Source organism: Sphaerodactylus townsendi, linkage group LG05, assembly GCF_021028975.2.
Source record: "Sphaerodactylus townsendi isolate TG3544 linkage group LG05, MPM_Stown_v2.3, whole genome shotgun sequence".
NCBI classification, from domain to species: domain Eukaryota; kingdom Metazoa; phylum Chordata; class Lepidosauria; order Squamata; family Sphaerodactylidae; genus Sphaerodactylus; species Sphaerodactylus townsendi.
Window position 1 is genome coordinate 118,173,701 of NC_059429.1, and position 23,358 is coordinate 118,197,058.

General features: G+C 43.7%; 1 protein-coding gene across 1 annotated transcript in view; it reads left to right on the forward strand.

Annotated features, from left to right (window-relative positions):
* DOK5 (docking protein 5) overlaps nt 1-22,840 on the forward strand; it is a 75,320-nt gene extending 52,480 nt beyond the window's left edge. Inside the window, exons 3-8 of the mRNA XM_048498926.1 lie at nt 8,014-8,128; nt 8,246-8,365; nt 10,122-10,311; nt 12,762-12,897; nt 18,206-18,326; nt 22,183-22,840. Of these exons, the coding sequence (XP_048354883.1) occupies nt 8,014-8,128; nt 8,246-8,365; nt 10,122-10,311; nt 12,762-12,897; nt 18,206-18,326; nt 22,183-22,241 (741 nt within the window). The 3' untranslated portion in view covers nt 22,242-22,840. The remainder of the gene's footprint in view (nt 1-8,013; nt 8,129-8,245; nt 8,366-10,121; nt 10,312-12,761; nt 12,898-18,205; nt 18,327-22,182) is intronic.
* Nucleotides 22,841-23,358: the final 518 nt, after the last annotated feature.

Below are 23,358 nucleotides of genomic sequence, written 5' to 3' on the forward strand. Positions count from 1 at the left end.
CCTCTGCTTTTAGAGGTGAAGCAGGTAGTGACTAGAGGTAGGGTGTTTTCTGTGGTGATACCTTGCCATTGGGGTGCCCTTGCCCTGGAGACTTGCCTGATGCCTAATTTATTTTCTTTTAGGTGCCAGGTGAAAACGTACCATTTTACCCAGACTTTTGATTAGGGGTTTGCCTCATCAGATTTGTTAACAGCCTGCTCTGTTTTTGGACCGTTTTTATGCTGCTTATGTCTGATGGCTTTTGTTTTACACTGTGGTTTTTAATTTTAAGACGCTCTGTTCAGGATTCTGAACGGGCAGAATAGAAATATTCCAAATGAATAAAGACCAGGACCATGGACAGCTGATCAAAAGAGACAGAAAAAGGAAACAAAAACTGAGTGCTAGGAAGAATACTGTGAAACTGACCAAGGGTTAGAGTCATGGGTAATCTTCACAGCTGAATAGCCTTGCCTCATTGACCTTTGGTTGCTCCCAAAGAGCATCAGACAATGGCTCTCTATTCATGCATGCTTGCAGTTACAACATGTGACGTGGATGGCCCAGACTAGACTGATCTCAACAGATTGTGGAAGCCAAGCAGAGTTAGCACTTGGATGGGAATACACAGAGGAAGTCCAGATATGCTACACAGAAACAAGGATGTATTTGGGCAAAAAACTCCATGGTAGAAGCTGTTTTTACTATAGAGTTTTGCTCAAATACCAGAGTGTCTCCCATGTTGCCAGCATCACTTCTGGAAGGGATGTCACCATGCTGACAGCGTCAAGGCCTAGGACTCATTTAGTGACAGGTAAGACCTTTGCCGGCTGGCTGAACAATGCCAGGGAGAAGAGGCTTAAAGCAGAGGACCCCCTGCTTCCAGCAGGGGTCTGATAACCCTAATCAGGGCACTGGCCCATCACTCTTTCCCAACGGCCCTTTTCACACTGCGGAAAGGGCGCCCCTGCACCGGCAGGAATTCTGCCGGTGGAGGGGTGGGGGCCGTTTGCACGGGAGCGTGCGAGTGGCCCCCGCAGAGGCCAGCGCGGGAGAGGCGGCTCCGCACGGAGCTGCCTCTTCCCCATCCCCCCCACTCACCTCGTCACCTTTGTCGTCCTGCTGGACTCCTAAGACCTGCCCACGCTGCCCTCTGACCTCCAGGGGTCGGAGGACAGCGAGGGAGGGTCTCAGCGAGGGAGGGTCTCAGAAGGAGGGAGGTTTTTGGAGGCGGCCTGACGCCGCCCTGGGGGTGGTGAAGGGGAGCCAGGTCGGCGCTGCTGCGTTTTAGCAGCGCCGCCTGTGCGAATGGCTCCCTGGGGACGGCGTTTTTGCCACCCCAGGGCGCTGTATATGGCCCATGCGGAATGGGCCCATGTCTCAAAATGGTCTTCCAGGATTAGTTACTGACTACAATTCCTTTGGTGTTGGGTTGAAAGTTCATCCAGTGGCTGTTGGAATCTGTAAATCTTCTAGTAAGGAAAACGTACTGCATTTTTAGCTCTGCAATTGGGAGTACTGGGATCCTAGAGTTATAGACTATATCATCCTGAACAGAAGAATTTCCTGAGGGTTGGGTTCAGGAGTTATAAAATGTATTAAACCGTTATTGTCCTTATCGGAGCATGTGCTAAGAAGCACTACAGGTTATGATTTAGAACCAGTTTAATTCCACAGAGCCTGAAACTAATATGCCCTGCAGCTGGTATTTCCTTATTACTTTGGAGATTTATTGCATTAATTCATCTGACTTATGCTCACTTGCTTGAATGATGTATTGCGCTAACATATAGTTGTGATGCTGTAGTTCTATTGATACACACTCATGGCAAATTTTCAGCCTGAAAAGGTTGTACCCATTACTTCTTTTAAATGTCATACTGCATTTAGGTAATAGTAAAACACTCCGGCCAAGCCAGTACAGTATATTACAGTATAATCTTATTCAAGGTAACTCAAAAGCAGGACCTCATCTCAATTAGACTTGTTTCTAGGAGGTGGTGGATTGCAACTTTAATCAGTTAGCGCTGTTTTTCAATGACTGCCACAACCACAATCTTATAGTGTTCAAGAAACCCAAAAATAAATGCAAGTCATGGGGAGGATCAGTTTTAATAACTGGGACCTATCACTCAAGCCCCAGTCAAGGTTTCAATAAACACAGGCTGAAATCCAAAGAACACGTTCCCTGGAGTAAGCTGTGTTGAAAAAAAATGGAACTTTTGAGTGGAGTGCTTTCACAAGGTAACAAAATACCTTTGCTGAGGGTCTTCCTCTAACCAAGTTCTTTGTTGGAGACCATCCCAAACATTTAGGAGCCCAGCTCCTAGGCACCCTCTGGCTGGGAACAGCTTCATTGGATCAGTGGATCTTCTAAGAAGGCATCCAGAAGTTAAGATACCATTTCTAGACTGATCTGTTTGTCCTAGAGGGGGTTTGTGCTTTAGTAGGCCATAGAGTTTCAGAAAGCCCCTGACTGAGTTCCTGGCAATTCTGATGTCAGATGTTGGGAAGACCGTTCTCTGTAGAGCCACTGTCAGTCAGACAGACCTTAATGGAATGGGACTATTAATCTGATTTGCTATAAGGCAACTATATCCCTTCTTAAATCTGTACCTGCCCCCTAGTTTTATGAATACATTCTAAGATTGCTGGAGGGGGGGAGGAATCATGCACATGCACAGAAATTGCAGGTGGGATCCAACCCATTGTATAGCACTGAGTTAGTGATACATAAATAACGGTTAAAATGGGTGCAGATTAAATAAAAAAACTGGTGTGAGAAAATGTGTAAAAAAAAGAAATCACGAATCTGATTTGCGCTAGAGAGACAAGAAAGAGAAATGGGGATTTCAGGGGTTAAAAAAAACCCAAAGAGTGAGAAATTCAAGATCACCCTTATGCAGAGCCTGCCATTAAACTTGTGGGTTTGGTCAATTCAAAAAGCCGATTTTATATGACTTTATTAAGTTCTAGCCAGTTCTAGATTTGGGCTAACAAGTAATATAAATTTGAGGATGCTTTAAAACTCACAGTCTACTGAAGGCCTAAATGGTGGCATCCTGAGGTAGAGTGCAATTTGAGGAATGTCACTTCATGTGCCACAGAAAATGTGCAAAGATCTGGTTGCCCTAGACCTCTCTGACAATACATAGAATGGGCTGCAGAATCCATTCCATGTTCCTCGGAAGCTTAAGAGCAGATAGTTTCAGAAGGAAGCTGTACTGGTCCTCAGTAAAACAGCTAGATTCAAATCCAGTAGCATCTCTGAGACCAATAACCCTTAAAACCTTGTTTGTCTCTAAAGCACTACTAGACTTGAATCTAGCTGAACTAAGAACAATTGGAATACCTTCGGCCCAAATTTTTCATGGATAACTCGCCAGCATCTCCCTTTCAAGTTTTTCTTGTCACTGTTGGTTATATATCAACCTAAATATACTGTCTGCTATCTCACATCAGTCTATTATTAGATCAGGCTATTATTGGGGAGAGCAGACTTTTTTTTGTTTATTTGTTCACATAGATTATTGTTTCTTGATATCTGCAATATCAAAGCACGACCTCTGGCACGATGAAGATAGCCACCATGGGAGATGAGCAATCTTTATTGGCTGCTTTATGAACTGATACCATCGTGAAGAGCCGATGTGGGAGGGAAAAGTAACCAAATGAAAACAAATTCTGCTCTGCAGGTGGATGAACTTTGAGGCTTCGAGTGTGAATGAGGCTTGCAAAATGTCTGCCACAATATATTGCTCTGCCTTTCGGGTTTTTGCAGAGTAGTTGCCCTTTCAGCGCCTGACCTTTTAAGAGTGATTTGATAATATGAATAAATTTGGTAGTGGCTCTTTTTTTATTACCTCTCCTCTCCCCTCAAACACCATAAAATCATCAGTGGCAGCCAACAGCTCTTGCCTCATCCATATATGGCTACCTTCACAAATAGCTTGAAAAAGTGTTCCGAAACAGAATTCAGATTTCAGCTCTCCAGAAGTTTTTCCTTTGTCACCGGAGGGGAGAGACAATAATCTGTTTGGGTTCCGTTGTGGCAGATACATGGAAAAAAAGATGTAAGGTCATCATTCATCATCAATAACTAAGGACTTGGTTAGAACCACATTGTATTTCTTTTCCCTGATCTGCGTGGCGGCTGACACCATGGAAGGGAGCGAGGGCAAGCCAAAACTGTATTGTCGAAGGCTTTCACGACCGGAATCACTGGGGGGCTGTGTGGTTTCTGGGCTGTATAGGAGAGAATGCTGCTAGAACACGGCCATACAGCCCGGAAACCACACAGCACCCCAAGCCAAAACTGTTCCATCGCCCCTTCCTGACTCCTTCTCTCCAGTAGTCTTTAGTACTTTATCTTCCCCATAAGCAGTATCTACGGAACTTTCTGGGTGAGAGTACGTTCCCCTTCTCGCATCAGATTCAAAGTTGAACTGCGTGAGCTAATTAACAGGCTAGAGTAGATGGCCTTGTCAACAAACTGCCAGCATGTGTGAGGTGTATGCCACAATATGTTGTGGCTAACACCTGCAGAGAATCAGAGAACAGTGAACTTGAGTGGAACCAACCAGAATATTCCTTTAAGATGGCTTCTCTTTTGATGGGGAGGGGGGAGCCACAAAAGGTTCAGCTGCAGATGCTAGGAGATTTGCTGAGTCCTGAAGCAGCAGCACTGGGAGAGGAGGCAGAAGGGATTCCCCATGGGTATTGCTGGTCCCCTCTTCTATATTCTAACAACCAAGTTGTCCACATCAGAGGAAAGATATCCAGTTAGCTTCACCTAGGGCCAGGGCCTTTTTCTGCCCTGGCCCCAACCTGGTGGAACACTCTGTCTAGCAAGAGCTGGACCCTGTGGGTTCTGATGCCATTCTGCAGGGCCTGCAAGACAAAGCTCCTGCACCAGTCATTATGGCTGAGGCTACTACAGTTTTTCCAATACTGGCTTCCCTCCTTCTCGGTTTTGTTGGTTTCTGCTTTGTCTTTGCTCTCCTGTTTATGACAGTTCAGTCGCCATAAGATTTAAATTAATATATATTTTAATATATTCCATTGTATTTGTTAATATATATTTAAACAATTCATATATATTTTAATATATTTATTGTATTTATTGGTAAAATGTTGTAAGAAGCCTGAGCCCATGAGGGGAAGGGTGGCATAAATAAACAAATCCTTAAAGACAGGGGTTGGGACCATGAAAAGACCAGGCAGATCTTTCTGCAAATGTGAAAAACATTTGCAGAATAAATGGGAAATCTAAGAACAAAAACAAAACATTGGGAGGTTTAAAAAAACACACCCAAAATGATAAAATGTGTGCCTATTGCTAGGCAACCACAGCATTCCAGGATTGATTTTGATCAGGAAAATGTCAGGGCAAGGAGGCTGGGCACTCTCCGGGGCTGTTTTGGCCTTTGAGGGGAGATTCACTGGGGCCGGTCCTGGCAGCCACCTCTGTAGCAACCACTGGGTGACAATATCACCCAGCTTGCATGACTCAGCTAGGCCTTGCTGCTTGCTACTGTCCAGCAGCAGCCACCCTAAGGGAGACATGGCTTGAAATCACGTCTGCCGTGAAAACTCACCATGTTGTACCAGTCACATATGCTCACTCTCACCCACTTCACAGGGTTGTTATGAATGTGGTGACAAGGATATTGGGAAAAATGAGTCCTTTGAAGACTCTCTACCATGCAAGTGGGCAACTGACTGGTACCACACAATCAGGCCACAGTTTTCCTAGGTAAAGGCTGCTAAAGGGAGCAGAGGGAAAACTGAAGACAGAGGGGCAGGTAAATATGGGTTGATGGTTAAGTGGAAAGGAGAGAAGGAAGCAGGAATACTGGAGGGGCTATCGGAAAAAACAAAGAGGAAGTTGTGGGGGAGGGGGAAAGAAGATGTCTCCTGCAAGTCCTTGCAGGTTTCCACTTGTTTGTATTAATTTCCAACTTGATTTAATTCATTGATTTTCATTTATCTGTACCTATGCCTGGCCCTCACATCTTGTGACCTAACAGATTCAGCATAGCCTACTAGGCTGCGTATGGTGGCCTGGTAGCCAAATGCCAATATTTCTGGTGGGGTTTTTTTTTTGCATTTTAAATTTTCTTTATTGTAATTACAGTTATAAATATACACATATACATTCAAAATTAATCATGACCTGTTTACAAAATCATGATACTTTGTAACATTGTTCCATTTTCCATTTTAACATAAACTTAATGAGCTTCCACGTTTACATACCAACCTTTCAACAACATGTTACTTTATTCTAATAATTGTATTTGTTTTATACCTCTATGGTTTCTTATACTTCTTAAATTATGTTCAAGATCACATATTTTTGTTTTGACTTCTCTTCAAGATATTTAATCCATAATAACCATAATGTCTTACATTTTCCATTATTCTCCAATTTTTCGTATCCTGATAATCTTGCTTTCTTAACTAAATCCATAATTTTGTGTCTCCACTCTATTATCGAGGGAATTGTCTGTTGACGCCAGTATCTGGCTAGATAATATTTCTGGTTTTGTAGGACAAGGCAGGAAGCAAAGAAAGGGCCTATCCAGATAAGACATTGGTCCAAAGCTCTTGGTGCTTAAAGAATGAGGGAGGCACTGAGATTACAGGGAGAGGCACTCCTGGTGGTACCTCCCCACCGCTGAGGTGTGGGGGCGTCCCTCTTTATGGGTTTGGGTGGAAACCCTTTATGGGTTTTGGTGCATGGAGAAGACCTTCCTCTTCACCTAGGCATTTGGTTAGCCCAGTGGTAGCGAACCTTTGGCACTCCATACTGGCCATACTGGCAGGGGCTAATGGAAATTGTAGTCTATAACATCTGGAGTGCCAAAGGTTCGCCACCACGGGGTTAGCCTCTCTGGAAACCCCCTCTACAGCTGCTGATCTGGAGTGGTGGGTGGGTGGGAGTAGCAGTTGGGGTTATTTTAATTTGATTTTTATTGCTGTTTTAATTGTTATATTTCATTCATGATGTTTTATGATATTTTTATTGCGTTTTTTTTTCATCTTTGAAAGCCACCTAGAAACACTAGTATGAGGCAGGGAATAAATCTCATAAATAAATAAAATCTCTGCATGCTGTTTTCCTAGATTAAAATGGCACAAGGGAACTGCTTTTTGCCTCATTAGGGAAAATCTGACTATGGGTACCGAATATGTTTACCCCGACTGAGAAAACAGCAGCTCCGCGGTCCCATTTTAGATTGGGAAAGTGATGCAGAGAAGGGGAAGGCTTTCCTAGTGCTGTGTAGGGTTACCAATCTGGCATTCTCCCAGAATTGAAAGTGATCTCCATTTTACAGATATCAGTTCCCTTGGAGGGTGTATTTCATGCTTACATCCCGCCCCCCGCCCCCAGTTTCTTTCCTGTCCCCGGGAACTGCCCCCTACTCTCCAGGAATTTCCCAGGGAGGAGTTGGCAGCCCTCGTGCCAGTCTTGATTCAAATCAGTGCTGATTATGATGATCTGATTCAAATCAGTGCTGATTTTGCCTGGATCAGGGTTCTTCAACCTGCAGCTCGCCAGATGTTCATGGACTACAAATCCCATCAGTTCCTGCCAGCATGGCCAATTGGTTTGCCGGTTCCAGTCGATTACCAGTAGATAGCATTTCTGCTTGCCAAGGAGGTTGTCTTGTGGACAGGGAGGGGTTGGCAGCCCTCGTGCCACTCTTGATTCAAATCAGTGCTGGTTATGACGCTCCCAGTGTTTTGTCTGGATCAGAGGTCTGCAACCTGGATCAGATTCCCATCAGCAATTGGCCATGCTGGCAGGGGCTGATGGGAATTGTAGTCCATGAACACCTGGAGAGCCACAGGTTGCAGACCCCTGGACTCACTCTGGATGGTTCAGCTTTATTTGGTCTTTGGGGACCTGTCATACATCCGTCTGCTGTTTTATGGCTTGTTGTGTTGATTTCGGTAGGTTAAACAGGCTTGTCTTGTACGACGCTCTTCGCATACGGATCTTACTGTTTTCCCTTTTTTAATCAACAGGTTACGGAACTTAATCACGTGAAGAATATATCTCGGTTGCCAAAAAGCACCAGGAAGCATGCTGTAGGGATATATTTTAACGATGACACATCCAGAACATTCGCATGTGAATCAGGTCGGTTTAGCAACAGGGCCTGCTTGGGAAAAGAAACAAAATGAACCTCCTTTGCAATGACTGTAAATATTAGAAACCTGTTCTCTCCCTCTCTGTTCTTTTGGCCTGTTTATGCAGAACTTGAAGCAGATGAATGGTGCAAGGTCTTGCAGATGGAGTGCCTCGGGACTCAGATGAATGATATTAGCCTTGGAGAACCTGACCTTTTAGCTTCCGGAGTCGAGAGAGAACAAAGTGGTACGTGAATACAGTTTTATTGCTCACCTACAAATAGAAACGTTTAGAGTGCCTTTACTGTGGGCTCATAGAAACCAGAAATACTCTTGGACTGTGAGCTAGTTCAGCATGTGAAATTCCTTCCTCTGATCGTGGTTGGGGCTGCTCGATCTTTGCACAGCCTGGGCTACACTTATATTGCTGTCTCTATTCATTTGTTTGATTGTTACCCCTTGATTTGTCCAAGGAGGATTACAAAATTAAAACCAGTGTTTTGTTTGAAAAGCAATAAATCAACCGTGCCTTTAAGAGGCAAAGGTATACTGCCAAGGCTGCCCCGTCATTTCTAGACTGTGAATACTCCCTATAGCAACTTAGCCACAAAAAGTGATTTAAAATAAGAGATTCTTCAGTGGGGTTTTTTTCCCATAATCACTCTCCTGGTACGCTTCCTTGAAGAACTAATCCCATATCTTAAGGGTCATCCATAGAGAATGTCCTGCTTTTTCATGAAGTCAACTGCAGTTGGGAATCATGGGAAGCTGGCACCTACTGCAGTGGGCCTCTGCTGCAATTGCCCACACTGACATCATGGGGGGAACCAACATTAGGTCGGGAATACCCCCTGAAAAGCGTGGTGTCAGTCACTCCTGGCAATGGACTTTCCCAGGGGAGTAGAAGTTTCCCCCTTCTTCCCTGGCACTTGGACCACCGATTCCCTCTTTGGAGGCAGAGCAGTGGTGCTGTCTCCGGCTGGCTCTACCCCTCCACTTTGGGTTGGGCTGTAAGATATGCATCCAACCAAAAGCCAGAAAAGATGTTTCTCCTGGGAAAAGAGATACCAGGAACAATACAACTGTCCCCGAAATAGATTTACCAGCTCTTCAAAATATACTTCACCCGCATAAAGTTTTAATGGCCTTGTGTATAGATTTACATACCTGTACACTGGAGATCAGTTGCATCCACTCTGACTCTCCACTCCAAGGCTGAGCTTCTAGAGACCTTGGAGAGGGAGCTGAGTCCTAAGGAATTATGTGTCTAGCAGTTTGTGGTAATTTTTTTTAACATGGCATACTCAATAGGCAAAAATATGGTCAAAATAAGGATGTAAAGATAAGTGATTTATATCATGGGCGATACCAAAAATAGGGTCTGTCCTCAGTAAATGGATGATGTATTTCTTTTGATATAAAACTCCCTGAAGATAATAAACTAGGTTACTAGGATATTAGGAGGAAGGCTGTGCTGCAGTTCTATCTATGGTGTTCTAGTTTTCTCTCTTAGCATTCTATGGTTGCTGTCTCTGGCTTGGGAAATTCCAGTGATATGCGGGTGGACTATGGGAAGAACTAGGTTTTGGAAGGGGAGGAACCTCACAGAGTCTAATGCCAGGAAGTCCACCCTTCAAATCCACTGTTTTCTCTAGAGGAATTGATCTCTGTTGTCTGGAGCCATATTATAATTCCAGGAGGTCTCTAGGCTTCACGTGGACATTGGCGACAATATTACATCTATATATTCAAATAGAGGCCTTTCAAAAACAAGTCTATTGTAATATAGTCCAGATTCCTATTACCTTCGTCCACCTGCTTCCCTCTGTACAATGTGCAGAATGGTTACCTATCCTCGTAGACTTGTTTGAAGAATTTGTGATTTAAAAAACTGCCTGTGACTTTAGCAAATGGTGACTGATAATTCTGAGATAATTTGTTCAATGTCTGAAATGTTTTAATTCTGCAAGGATTTTAGTCTAAATCTTTTGTTTTTCTCCCAGAGAGATTCAATGTGTATTTGATGCCATCCCCTAATTTAGATGTGCATGGGGAATGTACCTTGCAGATAACGTTTGAGAATATCTGTCTTTGGGACATCCAGAATCCCAGAGTAAAGCTCGTCTCTTGGCCTTTGAGTGCCCTCCGACGATATGGACGGGACTCAACTTGGTTTACATTTGAAGCTGGAAGGTGAGTAGGTGCTTCACCGCAGTGTTCTTCAGTCTTTTGAGACCTGGGAATTTGTATCTCTGTGCATGAGGACACTTTCAGGGGGCGGGAAGGTGAAGCTAGATATGCTGTTCTATATGCAATAACTGAAACATATAACTGAAAGGATTTCCCACCACTGTTCAGATTCTTGAATCATAGCTTTGGGTTGTGGGCTGGTTTTGGCCAGTTCTGAACTGCACAATCAATTCCTGCCTTAAAAACAAATGAACAAAAAGGTGGTACTGCCTGAATTGGCACAGCATAAGTTTGTTCCTAGTGGAATTAAAAGGGGGTCTAGGATGTTTGGCTGGCAGGAAGTAGGGTTGCCATGTCTGGACTAGGAAATCCCTAGGGATTTGGGGGTACAGCCCGAGGAGGGCAGGTTTGGAGAGGGGAGGGGCTTCAGTGGGGCATTATGACCTAGGGTGATTCTGCATGGGCCAAAAACAGCAGTGTGAAAATGGTGTAAAAGGGTTTAAAATGGGGTAAAAGGGTTTATACTGTTTTCACAACATTTTCACACCGCTGTTTTTGGCCCATGCGGAATCAGCCCTATATTCTACCTTCTAAAGTGGCTACGTTCTCCAGGTGAACTGATCTTTGTTGCCTGGATATCAGTTCCAATCAGAGGTGGGATCCAACCAGTTCTCACCACTTCTCTAGAAGTGGTTACTAATTTTTTCTGAGTGCCAAGAAGGGGTTACTAAAGCAACCTCCCTGCCCAATAGGAACTGGAGGTGCAGGTGTCCGGCGGCACCACTGTTTGAATCCCACCACCATTGGAACCTGTTATTAAAATTTTTGGATCCCACCACTGGTTCCAATATCAGGATCTCCAGCCGCCATTTTGACTTTGGTAATCCCAGTGGTCAGCCTTAAGCTGGTCTATAGGCTTGAGCAATTGTCCCCTGATACTAACCTTGGCTGCTGGCCCCGTCAAGGCATGGATTCTATATTGGACCATCTACGGTGAAAAAAAATAGTTTAGATGTATGCCCCACCTTTCTCTCCTGTAATAATTTTCAAATTGGCTTACAAACTCCCTCTTTTCGTCTCCCCACAACAGACACCTTGTGAAGCAGGTGGGGCTGAGAGAGTTTTGAGAGAACTCTAATTATGCCTTCATGTTTATGAGAAGGGAAACAAATCTAGTTCATCTGATAAGAGTCCGCTGCTCATGTGGAGGAGTGGGGAATCAAGCTGGTTCCAAGGGCGTACCACTCATGGGGACATGTGGTGTCACATGTCCCTGGATGCATGCCATCTAATCATGGGGGGGTGGGTGCTAAGCACCGTCCGGGTCCTTGCACCTGGTGACTCACTCTGTGCTCGGGCTGCGCTCGCCGGCTTTGGGCAGTAGACCTGGGTGCCTCGCCGGCTTTCGGGCAGTAGACCTGATTGCTGTCGCCAACCTTGCACTCCTCTGTGAGATTGGCAGAAGGCTTGATCTCTTCCCCGCCCTGCTATATCTAGGGAAAATGGAGCCCGTGTATGTGTGTGTGTGGAAAACTCCGATTTAATATCTCACTCCTCCCTCCAGAGCGGAAGAGCCCTGGCCTCCATTTTCTCTAGATACGCCTCCGGCTGGTCCTCCTGAACAGAGTCCACCATTCTTAACCACTGCTCCATGTTGGGTCTCCTTTGGTCACCAAAAGAATAATAATTTGAATTTATATCCTGCCTTCCTTTCCTGTAAGGCATCTCAACATTGCTTCCAAACTCCTTCCCTTCCTATCTCCATAACAGCCACCTTGTGAGGTAGGTGGGGCTGAGAGAGTTCAAAGAGAACATTGATTAGCCCAAGATCACCCAGCTGGCTTCTTGTGTAGGTGCAAGGAAACAAATCCAGTTCACCAGAAAAAAGTCTGCTGCTCAGGTAGAGGAGTGGGGTTTCAAGCCTGGTTCTTCAGGTGAGAGTTCACCGCTCTTCATCGCTATACCAAAAAGGCTATGCTGATATTTTCGTGGATACAAGCCATATTTTACAGGGGCAGTAGTCATGAGGGAAACTGGGCAAGATTGAGACTGTTTTTATAGACTACTGCCCCAAGAATTAACATTCTTAGCACAAGAATGTGAATATCACTCGCTCATCCTTAACCCAAAGAAAAAAAAACATAGTGAAAACAGAGCCAGCCTCCTTTTAGTGCCTTTTCTTTTTCAGTGGATGTAAGAGTTGCATCTAAAGGGCCAAAGCATTGGAGATATTGTGGAAGTAGCCAAAGGGTTGTCTGTATTGGATTACTCATTTGTGAATATGCATCTGCTCTAATGGTGCATGTAAGTCTGATGCTGATTTAATCTATGCGAATCGCCTGGTGTCATCTCCTTATTCGTTGCATCTATTTTCTGCATGAGCGGCACCACAATGTACACTTATAAATCCACCTGCTCTCACAAGACACCTTGCTGTGTTCTCTTTCTGACAGGATGTGTGACACAGGGGAAGGACTATTCATCTTTCAGACAAGAGATGGAGAGGCAATCTATCAGAAGGTTCACTCCGCGGCTCTGACCATAGCAGAGCAACACGACCGCTTATTGCAGAGTGTGAAAAACTCAATGGTATGCTTACAAATTCTGCCTGTCTTCATCCAGTATTCAGCGTTAATGACATGAAATCAATACCCCACTTTCCTAAGCTGGAGTTCAGATTCTGATTTTATATACTTTGAGCTTCTAGACTGTAAACACTTTGGAGCTTGTAACTGTCTTCTTCTTTGTCCTTGTTAATTCTCAGTTTCTCCATCTTTACAGCGAGGGCTATCTGACCGGTCTGCATTGATGCCCATTTTTTAAAAAATGTAGCTAGTTCTTATGTTCTTAATTCTCACAATACTAGAACCAGGGGGCATTCATTGAAAATGCTGGGGGGAAGAATTAGGACTAATAAATGGAAACATTTCTTCACACAGTGTGTGATTGGTGTTTGGAATATGCTGCCACAGGAGGTGGTGATGGCCACTAACCTGGATAGCTTTAAAAAGGGCTTGGACAGATTTATGGAGGAGAAGTCGATCTCTGGCTACCAATCTTGATCCTCCTTGATCTCAGATTGCAAATGCCTTAGCAGACCAGGTGCTCAGGAGCAGCAGCAGCAGCAGAAGGCCATTGCTTTCACATCCTGCCTGTGAGCTCCCAAAGGCACCTGGTGGGCCACTGCGAGTAGCAGAGTGCTGGACTAGATGGACTCTGGTCTGATCCAGCAGGCTAGTTTTTATGTTCTTAATTACTGAATTATGCATTGATTTTAAAAAAAAAACCAACAACCCATCAGTGTGTGAATGTTGCTATAGCCCAAACTTAGCTGACCTAAACTTCATAGGGTTGCTAAGTCTGGGTTGGGAAATTCCTAGAGATTTTGGAGGTGGAAACTGGGGAAGAAGGAGTTTTGGAAGGGACCTCAGAAGGGTATTGTGTTATAGAGCCTGCCCTCCAAAGCAGCCATTTTCTCCAGAGGCACTGATCTCCGTAGTCTGGAGATCAGTTTTAATTTCATAAGATCTCCAGCCCCACCTGACAATTGGCAAGCATGAAATTATATAGCTCTTGTTCAGTGGGCAGAGGAAAAAGCTTCGGAGATCTCATATGACTCATCAGTAGGGTTTCCCCTATGGCCTGGAGGAAAAAAGTGTCCATCCTCTTAATGGAGACTGCTTAAAGGGTTGTTATTTAATGGGTGATGTTATTTACCTCCTGCCATGGAAAACTTCAGCTGCCCGTTTCAATGTATTCAATCTCCATTGAAGCGACAAGACTCTTTTTGTCTGCAGCTCAGCTCATCCGACGTGCATTACACACCTTTTCTGTAGTTATATCTTGAATTACAGCTGAATACTATACATGATAAAAATTCTTGCACTATGGAATTATATGTCAAAATGTCCATATACCTATCTTCCCACATCTGCACTGCTTGCATGACCTTCCAAATGGCGGCGGGTCCCATTTTCTAATCAATGTTTTTCGAGTTCAATTTTTTTCCAAAAAAGTTGATTTGCAATATTGGATTTTTTTGGGTGGTTCAAAAAATTTCGGGTCTGTTAGATCCACACCTGAAAAATTCCTGCTGTCTCTCAGCTCCATGTGGAGCCTCATAGCCCTGACTCCTCTGGGATTGTGGTAGTTTACAAAATGAGGTTTGAGGGAGAACATTACTTTCCCACAGAGACATCTTTATCTTTTGTTTTAAGAAGAACTGCTCAGAATTCACAGATAACATCTTCCAAGTTGTTTGTTTTGATTCAGTGGTTTTCTCTGCCTTTCTCTCCCACTGGAGGCATCTGAATTCCAAACACAATGTTGTGTTCAAATTTAGAAGTTTCCTTCTCATCCCTCTTATTCAGGTGGGGTACTGTTAAATCAAAACCAGAAGGGATTCTTGAGGCATGTCTTTGAGAAATGTAGAAAAATAATAATTGTACAGAGTGATGCAACGCTTAAAATAGCTTCCTAGTTGTTTGTTTCCATGACACTGGAATGTTGGATAATATTGCAAGTTCTTTTGAAGTATAACTGTAAGAACCATATTTATTTAACATGGTGTGGGTGGAAATATGTATTGTGTGCAGTGATTCAGCATTAGTGACTTAGTTGTGGGTGTTGAAAGAGAGTTAGGCAATTCAATATTTTTCCCCAAGTTTTAGATCTTACATGGAAAAGGTGAACTTTGTAGAATAGGAGCTTATGGGATGACTTTCTTTCTTTCTTTCTTTCTTTCTTTCTTTCTTTCTTTCTTTCTTTCTTTCTTTCTTTCTTTCTTTCTTTCTTTCTTTCTTTCTTTCTTTCTTTCTTTCTTTCTTTCTTTCTTTCTTTCTTTCTTTCTTTCTTTCTTTCTTTCTTTCTTTCTTTCTTTCTTTCTTTCTTTCTTTCTTTCTTTCTTTCTTTCTTTCTTTCTTGACACGAAGGGGGGCACATTAGCAACTGGTGCTCTATGAGCAGCATTGGCTCCAGATGGAATACTGGATCTGTTTCAAGCTCCTAGATTTAACAATAAAAGCCTCTCTGGGACCGGCATTATTTGTGGGATTGTATCTCCTGATATGTTCCCCCAGAGAGCTCTTTGTTCTGTTAATAACCTGCTGGAGGCTCCTGGCCCAAGAATTGTCTGGCTGTCTTTGGTTGAGGCCTGGGCTTTTTTAGTCCTGGCTCTAGCCTAGTGGAATGGTCTGTTGAATGAGACCAGGGCCCTGAAGAAGCTATATAATTGTATTTTATCTATGTTGTTAGCTTCTCTAGAGCCTGCTCTAGAAGGAAGAGATATTAAATCTAACCACAACAACAACAACAATAGTGACCCTACTATCACCAGGTAGTGCTATATCAAGGACAAGAAAATGACCATCATTGACATAACTGTACCTGGTGATAGCAGGGTTGTTGAAAAAGAACATAAGAAGGTCACTATATACCACAATTTGAAAATCAAGATTCAGCAACTATGACACAAACCAGCTGAGGTCATCCCAGGGGTAATCGGCACCCTGGGTGCCACTCCGAGAATGCTAGGGTGGCACTTAAAACATCTTCAAATTGACAAAATCAACATCAGTTAGATTCAGAAGGCAACTCTGCTGGGATCTGCACAAATACTACACAGATACATTACAACGTCCTAGGCCTCTGGCTGAGGCTCGAGTTGTAATGAAGAAGAAGAAGAGTTTGGATTTATATCCCCCTTTTCTCTCCTGCAGGAGGCTCAAAGGGGTTTACAATCTCCTTGCCCTTCCCGCCTCACAACAAACACCCTGTGAGGTAGGTGGGGCTGAGAGAGCTCTGAGAAGCTGTGACTAGCCCAAGGTCACCCAGCTGGCGTGTGTGGGAGTGTACAGGCTAATCTGAATTCCCCAGATAAGCCTCTACAGCTCAGGTGGCAGAGCTGGGAATCAAACCCGGTTCCTCCAGATTAGATACACGAGCTTTTAACCTCCTACGCCACTGCTGCCAACAACAACCACCTAAAGAACTGGCAGCTGTGATATTAAACAAAATAATAATATCTACTTACTTACCTCCAGAGGTGGGATCCAGCAGGTTCTCACAGGTTCTCGAGAGTAGGTTACTAATTATTCATGTGTGCTGAGAGGGGGTTACTAATTGGTGATTTTGCCACGTGATTTTTGCCTTAGTTACGCCCCTCTTCTCAGCAGTAGTGAACAGAACTTGAAGCAGTCTAGCAGGAGGTACACTGGCGTGCGTGGCAGCCTGCGCCTGCGTGCATTTGTTTCCTGCCCAAGGACCGGCGCAGCGGCTGCATCCTTGCCACAGACCCGCCCAGGAGTGCCCCGCCCCCGTAATGCCCGGCCACGCCCCCGCCGTGCCCCACCCAGCCCCATTGGCACTACACCACAGTTTGAATCCCACCACCATGGGAACCTGTTACTAAAATTTTTGGATCCCACCGCTGCTTACCTCCCTCCCTTTTATCTATTTCACCTTTCCACCCAACTAGAATCCCTAAAGCACTGAATATCTAAACATTAAAGCATATCAGTATTACATAGGCTTTAAAATGTATAAAATGTATATAAAATACTTCAGTGAAAACGTATCTACACACAACACCAAAATCATAGGCGCGTGAGTCCCAGACTGTCTAATATTACTGAAGTCTGTGGTTACAAGCCTTTTAGAAAGTCTGCTTTCTAGCAAATAGTACCTGTTCCTACTTTTCTTTTTAAACATTTTTATGCAAGGTTATAATTCCCTTTTTCTTCCCTTGTCAGAAAGAACCAGTACGCACGATTCAAATTTGAAAGTTACTTGAACAAAAGTTTATGACCTTGGTCACAATCAATGATGTAATGTCCTTTTACTAATAAGAGGGATTTTTTTTTTTTGCAAAGGAAGGCCAGTTTTTCAAAGCGATTCTAGCAGCAAAGAGACTAGAGAAAGAAGATAGTAAAGAAAACATTGTTTGGAGTTGTACAGAGTTGAGCACTAAGAATCAAACTGCACATTATGTTTTTGGGTGAGTTGGGTCTGGGTTTTCCTGACTCAGCTTGCTTTTCTCACAGTCATGCAGCAGTTTCAGGAAATGTCATTTTAAGGATCAGAAGGAGTCCTTGTGTGCCTTGTGGGAGAGGAGGGGTTCCTGCCTTCCCACCCATGCTCTTTTCAGAAGCTGAAATGGCCACATAGCTTTGGAGTAGCATGTGTTTGGAATACTTCATGGGCTATTCTATGATTCTGGTAGGCTGGGCCGGAGCGAGGGGAACTGTGCCCGGGGCACGCGTGCGCACTGTGCCCCTGCCATGCCCCCACTCGCCCCTGCCCCACCCCACCCCAGAACACCCCTTTGTGCACCCCCCTGCCCCTTTGGCGCTACGCCAATTCTAGTAGGAAAAATCCAGAGAGAAGACATGAAAGAGGAAGCCTTCGTTGTCAAAACAAGAACAGTCTCATATTTGCAACTGTCTCAACTTTCATTTGTGAGCCCCTAATAAAATTAAATAATTTGAAAGGTGCTTCCTTTTGGAAATGAAGAAGGATTTCGATTTATACCTTACCTTTCTCTCCTGTAAGGAGTCTCAAAGCAGCTATCAAACTTCTTTCCCTTTCTCTCCCCGTAAGGGATGCCTTGTGACTTGGTGGGGCTGAGAGAGTTTTGCAAGAACTGTGACTAGCCCAAGGTTGCCCAGCAGGCTTCATGTGTAGGAACAAACAAATCCAGTTCACCAGATTAGAGTCCGCCACTCATTTGGAGAAATGGGGAATTAAATCTGTTTCTCCACATTAGAGTCTGCTGCTGTTAATCACAACACCACACTGGTTCTCAACACAAGCCAGAAAAGATTAAGAAGCCTGAACATAGTTTTGGTACAGCATTTAGTCTCTCTGTGTCCATTTCAATATCTCTTTTGCTTTGTTTCAGCTACAGATGAAAATGAGCGAGCGAGCCGTCTCTCTTGGCACTATGGTCCCCTTGCCTCGCAGTGCCTACTGGCAGCACATCACACGGCAACATAGCACTGGGCAACTGTTTGGCCTTCAAGGTAGGAGGCTGATGCTGTAACAATGGTATAAATAATTCCAAGTATTGTTTGGGCTCTTGTATCATCAGTAGTGCGAAATCTATCAGGTGTCCACTGACAGAAAATTTCCTTACTGAAAAAGCAGCTTCCTCCTCATTCACAACACATTGCCTGCCACACTGTTCTCTTTTCTCGATGACACTTATAAACCCCTTTCATTCATTCAATGTAGTGGCTAGATTGTTGGATTAGGGTTTGAGATGCCTGGATTCCCACTCTGCCATGGCTGGGGGGGGGGGGGACTGTGGCCAAGTCACATTTTCTCTTAGCCTAGCTAGTCTTATAATTAAGGGAATGTTAAGAAATTAATAATTTTGTAAATAGAAGATAAATGTCTAAAAAGAAATAAAAATATAATGTGATTCATTGGAGATTATGGGAATAACAGGGTTCCCATTCTACCTATTTCTTAAATTAATAGTTAGTTAGTTAGTTAGTTAGTTAGTTAGTTAGTTAGTTAGTTAGTTAGTTAGTTAGTTAGTTAATTAATAATTTAATGACTTGCCTTAAGGATATTTATATTTATCAATCACATTACATTTAAACCGTAGCTTTTTCTGGTCAAGGCGGCATAAGTCTGTTCTATTATTTATTATTATTATTAGTTAGATTTTTATACCGCCCCATCCCCATCCCCCGAGGGGCTCTGGGCGGTGTACAACATAAAATACAATTAAAACACTAGTTAAAACAATTTAAAGCAGCGATAATAACAAGAGGCGTCCGCAACCCCACTTTAAAAAATCCTCCCTAGGAGGGAGGGACTGTGGGTCCCATTTGTTTGAGCGGGGGGGGGGGGGGGCGCCATCAGCGGCTGGTCCCTCCAAAGGCCCGCGGAACAACTCCGTCTTACAGGCCCTGCGGAACTCACCAAGATCCCGCAGGACCCGGACAGTTGGAGGAAGAGTGTTCCACCAGGCCGGGGCCAGAGCTGTAAAGCCCTGGCCCGCGTGGAGGCCAGCCGCATCATCGAGGGGCCAGGGACCACCAACAGATTGGCCTCCGCCGAACGGAGAGGCCGCATAGGGACAGGACTTAAAGACAGGACTAGAACAGGACTTAAAGAAAGCTGTACAATATATTTTAGTTGATCTTCGTATGAAAGTTGTTTCAAACCTTTCTTCATTCTGGTAACCTGTATTTGTGAACCCAGAAATATTGTACCTTTCTTACATACTTAAGTGCTGTCAAGTTACAACTAATTTATGGCAACCCCAGAAAAGGGCTTCCAAAGCAAGTGAGAAGCAGAGATGGTATGCAGTTGCCTTCCTCTGCAGAGGTTTCCTTCGTGGCTTCTCATCCAACTACTGACTCTGCTTAGTTTCTGAGATCTGATAAGACTGGCCTATATTATGCACCCTTCCCTTCCCTGCACCTACCCTGAAGAAGGGAAGAACCATGAGTTTCTTGGAGAAAGGGTGGAATAAAAAACATAATAGTTGAAATTAAGGCCCTTTCTGCATTTACCCCTTCACTTATATGCTGTAAAATGACTTTTAACTGGTATAAATAATGGATAATAATTGTTGTGGAAACTCTCCATTTGGGAGACCACAGTAGGCAATAGTATTACAACTGTATTGATTTTGTCTGTCTTAGTACACAGTTCAGATCAAGTGAAGTTTATGAGGATCCAGTCTCTAATCTATGTGCAGCCCATTCCCGAGGCCACTGCATCCAGAGGGTTGCTCCGCCACTGTGGCTGGGATGATACCTCCAGAGGACTTTCAGGCACCAGTTTCTTTTTTCCTGTTTTGCTGCACCCCTGCACCTTTCAGATGGTTCAAGTCCAAAGCCCTAGCCATGGCATTCCCAGCTCGAAAGTCTGCATGGGAGGTGACTTTAAGAATGCCCCCCCACCCCCCATGCACTGATGAGATAAGCTGCACTGTGGGAGTGCTGGCATGGCACTGGCGTCCTTGAGCATCATGGCATCTCCCTGCTGGCATTTTTGGCCTTCTGCCAGGGTACGTCCCACAGATAGGAAAAACCCACCAGCACTGGCCCATGCCAGATCCAGGAGTTTATTCAAACCCTCCCCCTCCCCTGGATTGGACCATAAGCATCACATGTACATGTTCTCCACAGTAACTGGTTCTGGTTTGACCAGTGCCAGAAGAATGCATGAATAGGGGTATATCTTCAGTCCTTACCAAGTGGCTACAAAACGTCTCTACTAAAAATTAATAGCAATATGGTAAGAACTGGAAGATCCCAAGTAGAGAGCTGCTATATCACCATCTCCACTATAAGCTGACCTTTCTCCATGATCAGATTTGACGTGACCTCTGTATCATCTGGATCCAGTGTGAAAAGAAAGTTTGAAAACTCATAGTGCAATCCTAGATAAGACAGATGACTTTCTAAGACAAATGACTAATGGACTTATAAAGGTGTAATTCTGTTTAAAATTGCCCTGCTAGTTCTACAAATGAGAGTTGCTAGTTCTACAAATGAGAGTATGCTGTGCCTACGACTGGGCTCTCCTTAAAAATATGTGGATGGCTTCTCTCATGATGTCTGAAGGACACCTAGTGGCCATGAAAAGTATGGTACCCGATGTCAAATACAGTCTTTCATTAGCCAAAGACAAGAAAGATGAGACTTTTAAAAATGCTTGTACATCCCAGCCTTGATAAAAGGGGGAAGAAACTGTGGAGAGGGGTAGGCTGACATGTGTGGGCTGAAGTTATACATAAGAAGTTAGGTAGCAAATTGATGGATTGGGATATGCTTAGAGCTGAGCCAAGGCAGGAAGCCATGTTTCTAACGAAATTCCTTGAGAAGTATGCATATTTCACTTCCCTGGAGCGGGCATTTGAAAGGCTGTGAAAGTATCTGGGAGAGCAGCGTTGATTAGAGGCCTGCAGGCCACACCCTATGAGGAAAGGCTTAGGGACATGGGAATATTTAGTCTGGAGAAGAGGTCAAGAGGGGACATGATTGCTTTCTTTGAAGGGCTGTCACTTTAAGGAGGGCAAGGAGCTGTTCCTGTTGTCAGCACAGGATAGGACTCACAATAATGGGTTTAAAGTATAGGCAGAAACGTTCAGACTGGATATTAGGGAAAATTTGTAGTAAGAGTTGTGCAACAGTGGAATCAGCTGCAACCTAGGGAGGAAGTGAGATTCTTCTCTCTTGCAGTCTTTAAGCAGCAGCTGGACAAACACTTGCCAGGAATGCTTTAGATTGATTGTGTATTGATCAGGGGGTTGGACTAGATGACCTGTATGGTCCCTTCCAACTCTATGATTCTACGAAATGATCCATCCCTGCTGAGACAGCAAGCAGCCTGATCCTTTCACACTGCGCTGTGGCATCGAATCTCATATAGTGCGGCAACACAGAATTCATTACATGGATGTACATTAAAAAAATTCAAATCCAGGTACAGATGCCACTCATCAATGCTATATTGCTTTGAATGAGAGCTTGTATTCCATTTTGTACTCAAATAAAGTCATCCAGGTATTACTAGAGCCGGGATTTCAGTTAGGACAATACGGCCCCTTTTGATCTCACTGTGTGAACAAACCTGGCGGCTCCATGAAGTTCACTGCAAGATTCCTAACTGGATATCATGCAGCAGATAACCTGCCCCATTAAAATTAAAATTGGGGTATTAAAACAGCATGCGGTGAATGATGGCAGAAGTCAGAAAAACAATATATAGAAGTGGAGGGTACAGGTTTGGAAGGACACTTTTCACTTCACATAGTCGTGTGGTGATTTGGTATCTGACACTACTTCCATAGTATTTGACTGATGTATTTCTTTTCCTCCCCCTTTTGGTCTGTTTTTTTTTCTTTTCGAGAAGACAGTCCACTGAAGATCCATCGAACAGAAACTTTTCCCACCTATCGATCAGAGCATTGATAAAAGAGAAGCAGAGACTTTAAAGCAACATGTCTTGAGATGGACTGGTTCAGCAAAGAGGTTATCATTGATACTGGATAAAAGTGGTGAAGCAGCTGAAAGAAACTGAGACTGGATTATGACTGCAATATTATTTTTTAATCTTCAACCAGATGATGAATGACCTGCAGATAATTTTGGAAAGTACTATATTTCATAGTTACATCCAGAACAAAGATGCACTCCCTCTATGTGTGAAATCTTTTTTGAATATAATTGATATCTGTTGATGATTTGTTTTAAGCTATCAGTTATTCAGAAATTCACTTCCTCCGTTTTGACAGTATGTTGGGATAATGTAGTTTATGGTCTATGTATGTTTTCTTTTGGGCTCCATGTCATAATTCATCACTGAGCATAGCACTTTTCAGAATGGTGACCAGTTTTTTTTTTTTCAGAACTGGAATCTGTTGTCCCTGTCTATTAAAGTCTGGTTAAGACTCACCTAATTTAAAAAAGGGCAGTTCTTTTGTCTTTAATCTATGCTTATTTCCCACTTGTGTGTTTTAAATATGTCTCCTAGAAGTTTAAAAATTAAAAAAAAATCCTTTCTCATAGAATTCAAAACGTTTCTGAAAGTCATAATTTGAGAGCACTAACAGATGGGTCATTGATAAGGTTCTGTAAGAAAACCACATTCTGGGTTTACACTACACTATTATCTTTATCGCTAGTTGAGTGATTTTTTTTAATACACCATCGTGGGCCCGCAGCAGCGTTGCTGCATCGCTGCAACATCGTTTCTGCAGTGACAGCCGTGCGAAGTTTCCACCCATAATGCTGTTTTTACCATCCTTTTACTGGCTTTTTTTGCCCATGCAGAAATGGCCAGAGTCTATTGTAATTTGGTCACATTATCAAAAGTCACTAAAAAACCTCACTAAGGGGCTTTCCGCACTGACAGAGTTGTATTGGTTTCTATCTAGGTTCACCTCAGTGTATCCGCACTGCAACTGAGCTCAATGTTGTTTTGTCTCAGTTCCCCCCCCCCCTCAGAACTGCGACATCCCTGTCGCAGTTATGAACGGCACCTTTCCGCTGGAACAAGGTTGATACCGCTTCAAAGCTTCCAAGTGCA